The sequence below is a fragment of the Gobio gobio genome, assembly GCF_949357685.1.
Source record: "Gobio gobio genome assembly, chromosome: 14".
NCBI lineage: Eukaryota > Metazoa > Chordata > Actinopteri > Cypriniformes > Gobionidae > Gobio > Gobio gobio.
This window is the reverse complement of record NC_137107.1, coordinates 38,435,389-38,451,710: the sequence shown is the minus strand read 5'-3', so window position 1 is coordinate 38,451,710 and position 16,322 is coordinate 38,435,389. Positions and strand designations below refer to the sequence as shown.

Here is a 16,322-nt window from a genome sequence, read left to right as displayed (position 1 = left end):
ATGTTTGTAGTTTTTTAACACTTCTTATCCGCTTTTGTAGTTCTAATCAAATCCTTGTCCATCTCGCAATGGGTTGTGGGCCATATCAGCCCTTAGAGTGCGCATCGATCTGCACTTCGAATTCTGACCAGAAATAGTAGACCATCTGGGAATCTTTGGAATACTCTTTTCAACATACTACGATTTGGGACTTACTAATTATTATTTCGAATACTATTTAGTACGGATAGTATGCGAATTGGGACACAGCGTCTGTGTTTTATCATACAGGTGAGCAACTGTTTGGATACATTCATCGACAGAAAACGAATCATTGTTATATAGCTCAACACAGTTAGTCTTATTGTTTAAATCTCGTTTTCTTGATTTACGGCGAGTACCATGCTTTACCGTGCCTAATATCAATCTAGCTTACTGCAGTGTGCAACAACTTCCGCTGAGCGGAAGAAGCGGAAGCGGTCGTCTGCGGCATAATAAAAGCTTTGTGAAATCAAGGCGTCATCAAGCTACGCCTTTGTTTTGAATAAGCAACCTCGAGCGGCAAAAAAGTACATATTGTTTTTAAATACATGATTTGTTTTTAATGTTATCATTGCCCACTGATTCAACATTTGGGATATTGCTTTGTGGTTAAATTTGAACTTGTCTGCATTATGTATTTTGGCACAGTCCTAGTATTCTAATAATACACACACCAGTTTAATTAATCAGTGATTTAACATAGATTTGTCTCATTTCAGGCTCTTATCAGCACCTGCTGTTAGCTACAGTCTTTGCTCTGAACTTTCACTATCAGCCGGTGGATCTGGTTGTGATTATTAAATGTGGCGTTCTGGAGATCTTGTCCACGCTGACTGATAACACCTGTGTGCTGGTGAACCAACGCTGGCTGGCCGCCTCCATGTCCGGCCACATGCAGCTCGGTGGGGCGGTGAAGCTGGCCGCTGCCAGACTCCTGCAGATATTCGCCATAGCGGCCAGGTGAGATTATAAACTAGTTAATTAAATACAAAACGGGAGAACACCTCCCATAATATGCCCTGAAAACAACACACATTGAAAACTGCTGCCTTAGATAATCACGTTCAAAGCATTTTTCATGTTAACATCATAATATTGCTTTTATGCAACAATTTTGCATAGTAAACAAAGTGTCAATTAAAGAAATTCCAAAACATCATGTCATCTAAAAAGTTTTAGAATCAGCAAATATCCCTTCTGCCATAAAGATTGGCCACATGCTACAGTACCTGGCAACAGATAATTCAGGTTGTTCAGTTGCAGTTACCGTGCGTGTTTCTCCAGTTCCTGTGAAGAGACCTTGCCGTTGGACGTGTCCCAGGCTCTCATGGATGTAATGAGCGAGCAGCTGCAGGGATTGTTACATGCAGTCCACCAGCAGGAGGTGCTAGAGAGAGACACCACAGAACACATCCAAGAAGAAACAACCAAACAAGAAAGTGAGTCATAACAACACACACTTCTTTAGTATAGTATTTATTTTGTTATTTACGGTTTCATCATACTTTAATAATAACTTGAGTAGCTACAATCTTTTTTCAGCATTCTTTGATCCAGCATTTATCTGAAATAGAAAGCTTTTGTAATATTATAAACTACCACAATACAGTAATAATATACTATTATTTCACAATTTGGTAACACTTTATTTTGATGGTCCCTTTTGAACATTATGTTGACTATAAGTAAATTAGCAACTACATGTCAACTAACTCTCATTAGATTATCAGTAGACTGTCTGCTTAATGTCTGCTAACTCTTTATTGTGATGGTCCTCCAACAGACATTCTACTGACTATAAGTAACTTTGCAAGTACATGTCAACTTATTCTAACCCTAACCCTACCAGTCTACTAATACTCTACTAACACTCTAATGAGAATTAGTAGACATGTAGGTGCAATGTTATTTATAGTCAACAGAATGTGTTAAAGGGACCATCAAAATAAAGTGAAACCCACAATTTTACTGTTTTATGTAAATAAAGCTTTGATGGGCATATGAGACTTGTTTAAAAACATCTTACAGAATCCAAACTTTTGAATGGTATTGTATATTATATTACATATTATACATGTTATTATATATATACATATATACACTTTTTTGTTGAATTTTAGGTGCAGATATAGTTCGTAGCAGCAGGGTTGTGGAGTCCCAGCTCGCTGACTTTCTAGTCTTCCTAAGGCGCATTTTGTCACTAAGGGTCGCCAAAAGAGTCTCAGCATTTGTCAAGTGGATTGATCCATTGATGACAATTATCTCATACAAATGCAACTCGGGAAATCCACATTTACACAACCTGCGGACAAAGCTGCTGGCCTTCCATATTCTAGAAGCTCTTCTCCCTTCCTGTTCAGACCCTGTCGTCATGAAACAGGTGAGAAAGGAAGTGCTTTTTTATTAGTTCTGTTCACTTAACACTGAATGATTGGTGCTTGGTTGATTCTGACTAATAAGCGTTTACCATGTCATTTTTCGTTTTATTTCAGATTGTGGATCAGTTGTTTAGCCTTTTGTCCACATACATGTGGGAGGAACCTGTGGCCCTGAGAAAGAAATTAGAAAAAGAGAGAACTTCTGAAAATATAATTAGGGTATTTCAACTCTTCTCTATCGGTCCACATTTCACACGCTCGTATTTGTGTCCATGGATTTTAGATTGTTTGTTTTATGTGCTTATGTGTCTTCCAGGACTGCGGAAGTGAAGATGAATGTATTCCTATTGGTGATTTTTCTTTTGACCCACATAAACTGATCTGTTGTTCTCTGGAGAGCGGGAATGTGCTATCTCATGGATCAGGGGGAAAAGGGTACGGTTTGGCCACCACTGCCATCACATCTGGATGCTTCATCTGGAAGGTACCAATGCAAAATACAGTTACTGGTGTCCTTTACAGGGTCCATGTTCTAATATGTTTAGTTTTTTTTGTCTTAGTTTTATATCACTAAGGAGAACAGGGGAAATGAAGGGACGTGTATCGGCGTGTCCCGATGGCCCATCCGGGACTACAACCATCGCACCACCACAGACATGTGGCTGTACCGGGCCTACAGCGGTAGCCTGTATCACGGAGGAGAACTGGGACGAGCCTTGCCCTCCTTCACCCAGGGCGACACAATAACCTGCATCCTAGACATGGAGGCTAGAACTATCTCCTTCGCCAAAAACAACAGGGTCAGTGCCTGTTTATGAGATAAAAACACTTTCCCACTTAGCTCAACAGTGTAAAGGTACAATATGGATTATAATTGCCCTCAAACAAAGTGTTGCTTGATTTAGAAGCTACAGTAGTTACACTTAAAGATGACATGAAATAAAAATGAGTAGATCTTGATAGATTTATCCCGATAAAGGGCCTCAATTGTTAAGGTGATCAAAACTTTGCTGAAAAACCTGTTGCACACAATCTACTACAGGCATTCTGTCATGATAGTTCATACTTTTTTAGCAAATAAATGTCATTTTAGTATCATTCCTAGAACATCCTTCTTCAGGTTGTGGTACTTGTGACTTTTTGCTGTGAAATAACACCAAGCCGACGTCAAAAAACTAGCAGCGACGGAAATTGACTGTGTTGTCGCCTCTCGTCGGCTACATCTCGTCCAAAAAGCTGCACTTGAACACACCAAAAGGACTAAAGGTGACTGTCAACTAGCACGTGCAGCTCTGCGACTGCGTGTTTGGAGATATCTATTTCAGCAAGGTATCAATAGTCTATTTTTGTCATTCAAAAATGGAAACCGAAAGTAGGACTGCAGATATACAAACCGTAAACAAATAAGCGCTTGCTTACTATTTTGAATATCAATCACGCTGATCACTTTCTTCATTCCAGTCAGCTCGTTATTACGGAAATATTTGCGCTTTCAAATGCCCAGGTAAGATGATGTAAAATTACAATAGCCTTCTGTCTGTACCGTCCTGCTCGCTTTCATCACTTTCACTTTTATTCTCGTTCGCTAAGCTGAACAGTCAATCAGAGTTCTCTCTCTCTCACCGACGTCCTGACGCCAATTTAACATGCTGAATCGGCCCAAAAAACTGACTAGAGCCAACGATGTGGAACACACCGGAAAAATTAGACAGCTGATGCTCAAAAACGGCCCGATGTTGCCCGGCGGCCGACCGTCGGCTTGGTGTGTCCTGGCCTTAAAAATAACTTTTATATATTGTTAGTAATATTTCAAGATGAACACTTTCTGGCAGTGTTAAGGAAAGTTACTTTTAAAAGTAATGTGTTACAATATTGCATTACTCCCTAAAAAGCAACTAACATTTTTATGGACTGTAATGCGTTACACTACTTTTGTGTTCATTTTTTCTCACCTGGGCTGGGCTGGGTTTGCTTGTTTGTTTTGTAATAAAGAAAGTTGTAAATGTAAAGGCTTTTTCTCCCGAAAAGTGAAATGAATAAGTCTCAGGATAAAGGAAATACAAATTCACGCTTGTACAGTAGACTGTACTGAAGTTGTTTTGTTTAGTTTTTCTCGAATATGAGCTCTATATTCTCCTAGATCATACTGTATGAGCCATAAATGCCTGATCTATCAAATATGATACTCAACAAACACATATACACATAAATACATATGCATATTATACTATTTCATACAAAATGATTATTATTATCATATATTATTTTATATGTCAAGGTTAATAGACTTGTTAATAAATGTGCACAATTTAATTTTTTCTTGTAATAACCTGAAATGAAAATCACAGCCAGAAAAAAAGTATTGATGCTAAGAAAAACAATACCTTATGATTGAGTCCCACGGGATAAAATCAAGTTCTGTAATTATTCACTTGGAAATAGTATGATGTATTATGAAGTCGCACACATGAAACTGATTCAAAAGCCTTGACAAATTAAGACACATTTTTACTATGGAAAATAATTTTGTACAAATTAATAAAAAATTTAATAATAATATATTACTACTAATGAAAATCTATGGCAAACTGTGTTACGAAGTTCTTTTAACTGTTTTTTTATTATGTGTGTGGGTGTGTAGGAGCCCAAGCTGGCATTTGAAGGAGTGGATGCCACAGAACTCTACCCCTGTGTTCTGTTCTACAGCAGCAACCCAGGAGAAAAGGTCAGCCTCTTAAACCTATACACTAATGGGCCCTTTTTAAGTAAATCATACCGGAACTGAAACACAATTCATAATAAGCTTGCTAAAAATAAATGCAAATCTCTACAAATCAACTCCGAACTTACAAAAACCTCTTGTTCCTCCACTGGCCTTTAGGTGGCGCTGTGTGACCTGCAGATGCGTGGAATGCCTAGCGATCTTTTACCAGGGGAGCCACTGTGCAGCCCGCGGGCGACGGTTCTGCTGGAGTCCACAGTTCAGCTGCTGAGACGGCTGTACGTGAACGATGACTGGGTTCAACATATCAACCAGCACATGCTGAATAAACTACAGCTCATCAACCCTCTCATGAGGGAGGGACATGGCAAGATAGGTCAGTTAACTGCTTAAACGACTACTTGGATAACAAGAATATACGTATTATATAATATTATATATAGTCTCGGATAGAATGATAGGGAATTCTAGTTGGCATCACTGCAAATTATTATTTTGGAAATGTGTTAGTCCGTGTTCATTAGCTTAAAAGTGTACTGCGTACATTTTAGCGACATCTAGTGGTGATGTTGCGAATTGCAACCGCCCATCCCTCACCCCTCCCTTTCGAAGCACATAGAGAAGCTACGCTGGCCGACACTGGACAAAGATGTCATCTGAGACAGCAGAGAGTAGCTAGCACTCTGTAGAGCAGTTTGTCCATTAAGGGCTACTGTAGAAACATGATGGTGCAAAATGCGACTTCACTGTTTGGGGACCCCGTGGTGTATGTAGATAGAAATGACTCATTCTAAGGAAATAAAAACATAACGGTTCATTATGTAAGGTCTTTATACTCCACTGAAAACATAGTTATGTATATTATATTGCATTTCTGTCAATAGATCCTCATAAATTATACACACTGCACCTTTAACTATGTTATATCAAGCCTGTAGTACATAAATTCTAGAAATAAACTAGATATTTCAGATATATAAAATACAAAATGTATATACAATGTATTTAAATGCATGCAAAATATATTAATATACATTTTAAATGTATTTTTCTGGGTCTAAAATGTTGATTACGTATCTTGTTTGCAGGAGCGTATATAATCTTACATTTTTCAAGTTAAATACTTTATATAAAAGGACATTTTTAATTATATGTCAGTTATTTTCATCAAAACCATTTTGTAGGATCTACCAAACTTATATAAACACTGTCTACAATACTGTCTAAAATCTGTCCTTCCAAAGCAAAGTGTGATTTAAAAACACATTTACAACTCATTATGCAAATATTAAAGTGATGCCATGATTGACAGATGGATTTTCAATGGTGAATAAGGTTTCATTGTAAGATTTTACAAAATTACTCTTAGATTTTTTTAAACACTGAAGTTATATATTACACTAATTATGTAATTGTAAAACAGTAAGTGTAGGAATAGGAAAACCGTAAAATATCCTTGCGTGCACTGTTCTTCATTGTTTTAAATCATCCTCTGTCTGATAACAGAATCCTCATTTAAAGGTTAATATATTCTGCATTTTGTCCTCTGCCAGCAGGTCATGCCAGTAATGAGTCTGAAGAGAAATGTGGGGTGAACAGAGAGAGGGGCTCTGCTTGGGTAGATGTCGGGACGTCGACAGACCACCTCTCTGGCCCGGCGGGGCTCTCTGATGCCCAGCTCAGCATTTTGTGCACTGAAGTCTGGCCTGTCATGGCCCTCATCGGAGGGGTGGACAGCGGTCTCCGTGCTGGGGGGACCTGCCTGCACAAATCCAGCGGTCGACGGGCGACCCTGCTCGGGGTCTTGAAAGACGGAAGCCCCCTAGCTAAGCTTCAGTGGGAGGAGACTGATTTTACTGTGAGGTAAGCACACAAATACACTCATATACCGTACTCTCACTTTATATGCTATACGATGATTTTCTTAAATGCAGACAAAAAAAAATACCCTATTTTTTTTATTCAGTTGGCAGTGAAAATGCTTGGTGTAAATATAGAGTTTCAAACTGGGATCTGGGGGAGTTTGGGGGTCTGTCAAAAGAGAAACAAGACTATGAAATTACTAAGTGTTACCGTAGCTTATCTTATTCTTAACACAATACATTTTTAACACATTTACCAAGTTCAGTATAATTATTTTTATTTATTTATGCATTATTTATGATAATTTTTTTAAAAGGTTTATACATCTAAAAACACTCAAATTTTCAGACTAATAACATTTTATTAACTTGTTTTTAATTTAGTACAATGACAATATAAAAGCCAATTATTTAATTTAAGAAAAAAGATGTCCTTATAATATGCTGCTAATATTTTTCTCACAACATATTGATCTTTATGCATGAACATATATAGCTGGCGTTATATTTTACGAAAGATGTCCCTCATATTTTGGTGTCCTTGGCATCAAAATGTTTTAAAACCACAACTTGATGTTCTCCAACTCTGTCATTGGCGTCTGTGCCCAGATGCCATTGTAATTTTTGTATATTTTGTATGTTATATCTGTCCTGTTCTTTTTGCCAGTTGCATGCATCTTGTCTTTTTCAATTTCCTCACTTCCCTTTTCCTGTATTGTCTTTTGTCCTTTTCATTTTTTTCTAATCATGGTATCCTTTCCTTTCCACTCTTTTATTTCTGTCTTGCCCCCTCCGTCTCACTCCTCTCCTCATCTTCATACTGCTTGTGACCTGCTGTGGTCCCACTAACCCAAAGCTTCCTGAATTCTTGGTCACCTAGCGACACACCTCTTTCCTCCCTGGAGCCGTGCGACATCCCCCAGCTGGACGTGTCCCGCTGCCGCGGCCTCAAAGCATCCGTGTTGTTCGACCTCATCCTGATGACCGGCATCTTGGATGAGCAGAAGCTTCCTTCCGGATCATCCGCATTGCCACGGAACCGAATCAGCTCAGAGGGCGGCCCACGTAGTGAGCTGGAGAGACGTTTGGATGAGGACATCGCTCGCATTATGATGGACGAAGAGGGAATGAGTTGTCCTGTGGAAGAGGTCAAAAATGACGCAGAGGAGAGGAGAGAGGAGAACCAAGATGAGATGTTCAAAACCCTCACACAGTCAAACGAGGACCGTGCTGGCGCCCCCTGTCCACCAATCCTTGCACCCCAACCCAGGGCGGACTTTTTTGCTTTGGAACTTCGTGCAGTCCGCATTTCCTACCTCCTCTTGGGGGCACTAAAATCTCTGGCTGTCATCCTGAGCTGCGGGAAGTTCACAGATCTTCTCCTGGTTCCCAAATCAGATGCAGGAGTCAGCGTAACTAGCCCTGACCCAGCGAGGACCTCTGCTGGTGGGGAGGAGAGCGCCGAGCTGCGCTCTGTGCTGCAGTTTGTGGTGCGGAGCATGGTGAAGTGGGCCGTCAGACCCTGTCCGATTAAACAGGCCATGGCCTTATCAGACCTCGAGAGGGCCCAGATCATCATCTTTAAAGGAGCATTGAACAGACTGCAGGATGGAAGCAAGGAACACAAAGGTTTGTTGCTTTTGCATGAACATGTGAACAAGCTAAAAAGCTGAAAACGGTTTATTCATTTGTTTACCACCTTTCGGTAACTTATCTCTGCATAGTAGTTATAATAATAATAATAATAAATGTATTATTATTACTACTGCTACTACTGTTTATTTGTTTTTATTTGTAATATAATGATTTAATTGATTATTATTTAAATGAATTACTATTATCAGTATTATTATTATTACTACTGTTCTTTGGTTGTTTTTAATTATTTATTTATTAATTTAATTTAATTTTAATATGAAATAATTTTAATTTTTAATAATGTAATTTTTTATTATTATTAATAATTGTAATAATAATATAATACATTATTATTACTACTACTATTTATTTATTTGTTTTTTTTTATTTATTATTAATATAATTAGAAAATTGTAATTACTGCCAAATCAATGAATCACGATTAATTAAACATTAAACGATTAAACATAAAAGTTAAATATGTATGTATATGTAAATATACAGAATAATATATGTATTTATATAGTACATTAAATGTATACACAAACTTTTATGTTAGATGCGATTAATTGTGATTTAATCAAATTGACAGCACTAATTGTAATGTAATTTAATATACATATAATTGTATTAATGTATTATTATTATTATTAATAGTTTAGAATAGCAAAAGTGAAAATAGAAAAAAAATAGCTAATGATATTGAATTGCTATTGTATCTGCTATTTGCTTATTTATTTAGGTTTAAATTATTTATTAATATAATTGAATAATTTTAATACAAGTTATTATTATTAGTAGTAGTAGTAGTATTTGATATAGCTTGTTCATTTGTATTTGTGTACATAGATTCAGGGGGTCACTCTTCCTCTCAGCCAGTGTCCAAATCCTCCAGTTCAGTCTCGCTTTACAGCAACGGCTCTGAGGGCACCGCCATCTTCGGCCAGTCAGCTTCACCCTCCACCAATGACCTCACAGCCTCCCTCCTCACCGCCCTGCAGGCTGACGGCCTGGAGAACTTTAACCCTTTCCTGCCCATCAACCTGCTACAGTGAGTTTCTCTTCCATCCAGTCCCAGTTTATTCTGTGCATGATTTCATTGCAGTGAGCAAAGGTGAAACGTACAATATCTGCACCACTAGTGTCACCATATTAGAAAATATGAAGCAATAATATCATATATGGTATTATATTATTATATATTTTATTTATAAATAAATAAAATAATAAATTGTATTATTTATTTTATATTAGTAAAACAAATTAGCCATTGAACACATTTCATAGAGCATGATCATTTAAACATTTTTGCAGTTCATATTTGTACAGAAATCATTGTCTCATTAACTCTGATATTTCTATGTGAACCTCAAAAATGTGTATATAGAAAGCTACATTTTTTACTTCAAATAAACTTTCTAAAAGTTCTGATATTATAGTTTATTTTGCCGAATTAAAGCTTAAAAAGTATATGATAAAGGGCAATTCATACCGCACCAACAGACTCTGACAATCACCAGATTACTGTACGTCACTTCTCAGAACGACAAGTGCCGATTTGCCGTTTAATCGGCAAAAACGAGCTCTGACAGATGCCGACAGGGGTAACGCACTGATCTGACAAAACCTCTGTCTGTTGCCGTCGGTGTGAATTGGCCTTAAAGGAACCTATGAATTTGTGAAATAATTATGAAGTAATGGCAGTTTTTTAAGACATCTCCTGTAACCTCTCCGGAACGATAATTGCTCTGGCACTTAAAATGCGTACAGCTTTTAATTACTGTGCCATTCACTGTCAATTTGAAAACAAAACCAAAGGGACATGAGAAGGGGTTTCAGTCTAACACACACACACACTGTAAACTCTCTGACGTGTCTGGATGTTCTCACTCCAGATCGCTGTCAACTGAGACACTCACACAGGTCACTGAGAGTGTGAGTGAGAATACAGGTGAGTGTGCGAGTGTAAAGTTGTGCATGTGTTCGTTATAACCCCACAAACACATGCTCCTTTGTTAACCTCAAGTGTGTGAGCATGGCTTAATGACACAAGGGCGATTTAACACGTCAAGGTAACACGCGCTCAAACTGATGGTTTGCTCTAGAGCTGGTGCTAGCGGTTTTCCTTTGTTTGTGTGTGCATGTGTGTGTGGCTGGGCTCCTCTAGGCGGATGGTGCTGGCCCGCTTTCCCACATTGGCAGGTCTTGTCCACAGTCCCGTTCTGCCCCCCGGGCTCAGCCTGACGAGCTCAGCGTCCTGTGAGGGCTTCACTGAGCAGCAGACCAGCTTCCTGGAGCCTTGCGGTCAGACCAGGACCCCCATGGGTAAGACCGACAGCGCAGGTTTAATAACGTCCAGACAAACTCTTGGAATATAAGAGACTAGTAAAAGTGGATGTCTAGCATATGGGGTCCATGGACACGGTTTATCTGGTCAACGGATGATGTTCCAGTGATTTGCCTACTTAATTATTATTTTTTTATTTTTTTATAAACTAACATCAAGATTGGTTAATGTTGCAGTTTGAGAAGTTTCCTTAAACATAACCCTGATGACCTGTGCATGTTTAACACTCGAGTCTTGCTTTGGAAGTTTTTTTGTTTAGTTTTTTTGTATACTCACTCAATAATTTTGTTTGTCTTTTTTGTGCATCTTCACACCCAGTTGAATGGCACCTTGAATCTCACAATGAAGTACAAGACCTATTGCTTCTATATAAATATTTTGATGCAATTTTATGCAATTTTTATGAAAATATTGTTGTTATATTATAAACTAAATAAATATGTATATTTGTAGTAATTAATGTAAACGGCACATTTCACTCAATCTGTTAAAAGTAAAGTGAAAAATTAATACAATTAATAAATAACATTCTTAAAGACATTCCGAAATTATTTTTCATAGCACAAATTTGAATATAAAAAGTATCTATTTTTTCATTTTCAGTTTTTTTCCATGTTTATTTTTATATTTAAATGAAAAGGGTTTCTTAGTTTCAGTGTGGTTTCAAATATTAACCTATAAACTAAAATAAGTAAAATAAAAAAAAAAGTGTAAAAAAAAAAGTAAAATAAAATAAAATACATTAATTAATAATAAAAATATAAAAAATATAATATAAAATTAAAATAAAAAATAAAATACAAAAATAATTAAATAAAATATAAAATAGTAAATGGAAATTAATAATTGATAATTGAATTTGCAGTCCAAGTCCCCAGCCTTCTCTAGCACATTGATCTGTGCTTTATTTTAAATCATCAATTAATAATTTTTATTTCTGTCCTTCAGAACAGCCCCAAATGTTTGTCCCAGTTCGCTTGCTTGAAATGGGCTTCTCAATGAGACACATCTACAGGGCCATGGAGGCAGCAGGTACCAACAAGTGCTTGCAACATCTAGACTCATTCTTACCTGTTTAAGAAGGAGACAATCATGTTATTAGATGACTATTAAACTCTTATACTGTTACAATAGTCAGTTTTATTGGATTTTCAAAGCAATGCAGATATTCACAAATAGAAATATTGGATAACTATGTTGAGTTTTGTACTGCGTTTGATTGTTTTTGTAATTAAATAATTAATTACTGGTGATTGACTCATTACACTTCCCCTGTGAGATCCTGCCTCAATTCACCCCTCACTGTTCTTCCCCACTGGAACCCTCAGCTGAATCATGGGAAATATTAGTAGAGCACCGCATGAAGTCGTATTTAGTGTTATAAATTCACAATTCAACGAAATTCTTTCGAAGTGTCTTCATAATGTTTTGCATATTTTTTGCATACTTATTGCAATCAAAATCAAAAGTGTGTGTGTGTGTGTGTATATATATATATAATATAATATGTATATATTTGCACACACAATCTTATGTATGTACAGGTGTGTGTGTGTGTACTGTATGATTTGTATGATTTTTATTGCATACTTAACATTTTCTTGAGCAGTATAATTGTACAAAAATAACAATTCAAGTTAATTAATATTCAAGTAAATTAAAAAAAAAATCTAAATTGTCTGCTTTTCCTTCACCATCTGGTCCAACAAGTCAGTTTCCATTCTTTTTTTGTTTAAATAAAATGTATAGATTTCTAAAGAAGTTAATTCACAGAAACAGTTTGACTAATTTCGAGAATTAATTATACAGATTTTTTAGGATCATCAAGTTCATGAGAAAACAACATAAATTCAGTCAAGTGTGTCTTTTTTGGGGTATTCTCCCTAACCGTTTTTGTGACATCTCTTAGGGGTCACTGGAGAGGTGGACTCGCGCACCATCGAGGTGCTGGCGAGCTGGATGCTGGAACACCCCATCACAGAGGAGCAGCAGGTGGGAGAGGGCTCGTCTGCAGGGGGCGCCACTGATACACCCTCATCTGAAGGGCCTGAGACGGTCCAGTGCCCCGAGTCTCCTGCTCCTCTGACCCTACAGGAGAGCAGAGAACCCAACGAGAGGTGAATTCACACATACGCCACGTCCCAATAGGGCTGTAATCAACCAAAGAAAATCTTGGTCGACTGAAGTCATGACATTTTCGACTAAAAATCGACTAAAAATGACGTTAGGAAAAAAAACGTTAAATTAATTAGCTGTGCACTGTGTGCAGTACTTGGTAACCTTGTTGTCTGCCTAAATGAATTATAAACATAAAAAACTAGTAGGCTATTTGCAGTATATTAAATAGTTTTTGACCTAATTATTTTGCACTGAAATGAGTCTGACACACGAGGCTGTCGGCTCTGACAGTGTTGCATCACATGCACCTGCGCAATATCATAGCCTATGATTTTCGAAAATATAGTACTATGTTGTCAACTAGTGATATCATCACCAGAACTTTTGAGGAATATGCAACATAATACATATGACAAAAACAATTGTCTAAATTATAATAACTGACAGACACTATCATTTCGGCCGCTCTGGGCAGCTCGAAGATATGAGCTCAGCTTTGCGGCTGAGACACGAATAGACTATTAACTTAAAGCTTTTACTCTTAAACACAAAAGGCACGTCCACTTTAATAAAAAAGGAATATTTATTAAACAAGCCAGATCAAGAGCAGAAATGAAATAAAGTGAAAAATAAAGCATAGGCTCAAAACTAATACAAACAGTGGGCACAGCGCATTATAGGCTCCAAATAAAAAATAAAACAAAGTGCCCAAATCCAATAAATAATACACAATAATAAAAGGGACGGGGCAACTCAAAACAGACGGGGCAACCTGACGCAGACAAGTTAGCTTACCGTTTTTAAGTGATATGACATGTTTGTCGTAGAGCTGTGATATACAAACTGTTGCTTGCAAAATTTGCATTCGACTTTTTTCCCATTTTCTATTTTTAAAAAATGGTGCCACATTGCCGATGTCTTTGTTGACATGGTAGAAGAGGACTGACTAGGAAAACGCTCTCACAATTAAATAAATACTACAGCAAAGAAGCTTACTTCAATCTGTCTCTCTTCTCCAGTGGGTTGGGCTAATCCAATATAAGTGAAAACAAGGGGGTGTTCTGAAGACAGACTGTTACCTGTGAAACAGGGGTGCTCTGAAAACACTCCCATTAGCAATTAGTGCTTTCCACCTGATGAAATGAACGCGGCAAAACTAATGAAATGAACGCTGCATTTTGGTCGAGCCAGAACGTATCGACAAAAAAATCGACTGGGAGATTACAGCCCTACGTTCCAAACAGGCACAACACAGTGACAAGCGATAAATCACATTTCTTGCATATTGATCTGAGTCCTAATCAACTGCAACTGATAGTGCGATTTAAAAAAAAAACGGCTCCAGCTAGCCTACTGCTCAGTAAGTGACAAAATTACACCAACATTTTCCTATTTACATGTTGTGATGTGTATAGTTACATCGTGTACCAAGACTGACGGAAAATGAAAAGTTGCGATTTTCTAGGCCGGGTGGCTATGAACTATTCTCTCATTCCTGCGTAATAATCAAGGAGCTTTGCTGCCGTACCATGGGTGCAGCGGTGCAATGATATTACACACCGCCTGAAAATAGATTAACTTCCGTCAACATAACCAACGTGACAACCTGCTTGCACAGGGAGCGTGCTGGGGATTATTTTTCTAACTCTGGGGGGGACAGTGAATAAGCTAAAGTCCCAAAAAGTAGCACACTGCATGGAATATTGTATTTATTCACTGTGTATTCTGATGTGTTTTCCAGTCTATTAGCAGGTTTGGACCTGGTGGAGAGAGAGAACTTCTTAGATGTTCACCTCACCAGGAACAGACCTCCACCTGCACGTAGACAGCGGTCTGGAGTGGGTCAGAGAACATCCTTCAGGAGAGCAGGTCAGATTTTCACACATGTACACTAATGTACATTACCGTTCAGACGTTTGGGGTCATCCCAATTAATGCTTTTAATCAGCAAGGATGGCTTAAAATGACAGTAAAGACTGGATTTATAATGTTCCAAAAGAGTTCTATTTCAAATAAACGCTGTTCCATTGATCATTCTATTCATCAAAGAATCCTAAAAACAAATGTATCATGTAAATCAGTATATTAAAATGGTTTCTGAAGGGTCATGTGACACTGAAGACTGGAGTAATGATGCTGAAAATTCAGCTTTGCATCACATGAATAAATTACATTTTTAAAAATCATTAAAATAGATAACAGCTGTTTTAATTTATAATAATATTTCACAGTATTACTGTTTTTACTATATTTTTAATCAAATAAATGCAGCACTTCTTTAAAAAACATTAAAAAACCTTACTGACCCCAAACTTAACGGTAGTGTAAATGTATATGTCCTGTAACTGTATGTGGATGTGAACTGATTACCCACATTGTACTGTGCATTGAGACATTTCAGTGACTCAGCTCTGAAGTTTGCTCACCTATCTTGTGTGTTTTAGATTCCCCGTCCCCCAGTCCTGTCCCATCACTGTACAGACAGGACGTGGGAGTGTCAGAGTGGCCAGAGCGGGCTGAAACGCACCCGTTTGCTGCTGAAGAAGACTCAGAGCTGGGCTACATGGATGATCCGTACCATGAAGAGCCCTACGAGGAGCTGCTCACCCCAGAGTTCATCACCTCTGAGAGGGACACGCTGTGGATGGTAGAGGTGCTGGAGACTATCTATCTATCTATCTATCTATCTATCTATCTATCTATCTATCTATCTATCTATCTATCTATCTATCTATCTATCTATCTATCTATCTATCTATCTATCTATCTATCTATCTATCTATCTATCTATCTATCTATCTATCTATCTATCTATCTATCTATCTATCTATCTATCTATCTATCTATCTATCTATCTATCTATCTATCTATCTATCTATCTATCTATCTATCTATCTATCTATCTATCTATCTATCTATCTATCTATCTATCTATCTATCTATCTATCTATCTATCTATCTATCTATCTATCTATCTATCTATCTATCTATCTATCTATCTATCTATCTATCTATCTATCTATCTATCTATCTATCTATCTATCTATCTATCTATCGCTCTATCTATCGATCGCTCTATCTATCGATCGCTCTATCTATCGATCGCTCTATCTATCGATCGCTCTATCTATCGATCGCTCTATCTATCGATCGCTCTATCTATCGATCGTTCTATCTATCGTTCTATCTATCGTTCTATCTATCGTTCTATCTATCGTTCTATCTATCGTTCTATC

At 37.4% G+C, this 16,322-nt stretch overlaps 1 protein-coding gene across 12 annotated transcripts in view; it reads left to right on the top strand.

Moving 5' to 3' along the window:
• The window catches only part of LOC307137543 (putative E3 ubiquitin-protein ligase HERC1), a 93,852-nt gene that overhangs the window by 41,969 nt on the left and 35,561 nt on the right, over positions 1-16,322 (top strand). For 3 of the 12 annotated variants that reach the window (XM_079835260.1, XM_079835259.1, XM_079835254.1), the window contains exons 29-44: positions 741-981; positions 1,285-1,460; positions 2,142-2,401; positions 2,514-2,618; positions 2,716-2,883; positions 2,960-3,199; positions 5,041-5,124; positions 5,281-5,497; positions 6,675-6,984; positions 7,840-8,612; positions 9,471-9,672; positions 10,789-10,946; positions 11,917-12,000; positions 12,878-13,085; positions 14,828-14,955; positions 15,531-15,739. In XM_079835260.1, the coding sequence (XP_079691386.1) occupies positions 741-981; positions 1,285-1,460; positions 2,142-2,401; positions 2,514-2,618; positions 2,716-2,883; positions 2,960-3,199; positions 5,041-5,124; positions 5,281-5,497; positions 6,675-6,984; positions 7,840-8,612; positions 9,471-9,672; positions 10,789-10,946; positions 11,917-12,000; positions 12,878-13,085; positions 14,828-14,955; positions 15,531-15,739 (3,563 nt within the window). Of the gene's footprint in view, positions 1-740; positions 982-1,284; positions 1,461-2,141; positions 2,402-2,513; positions 2,619-2,715; positions 2,884-2,959; positions 3,200-5,040; positions 5,125-5,280; positions 5,498-6,674; positions 6,985-7,839; positions 8,613-9,470; positions 9,673-10,516; positions 10,573-10,788; positions 10,947-11,916; positions 12,001-12,877; positions 13,086-14,827; positions 14,956-15,530; positions 15,740-16,322 lie in introns of all 12 variants that reach the window. The other 9 variants (XM_079835261.1, XM_079835263.1, XM_079835257.1 and 6 more) reach the window with 7 other exon arrangements.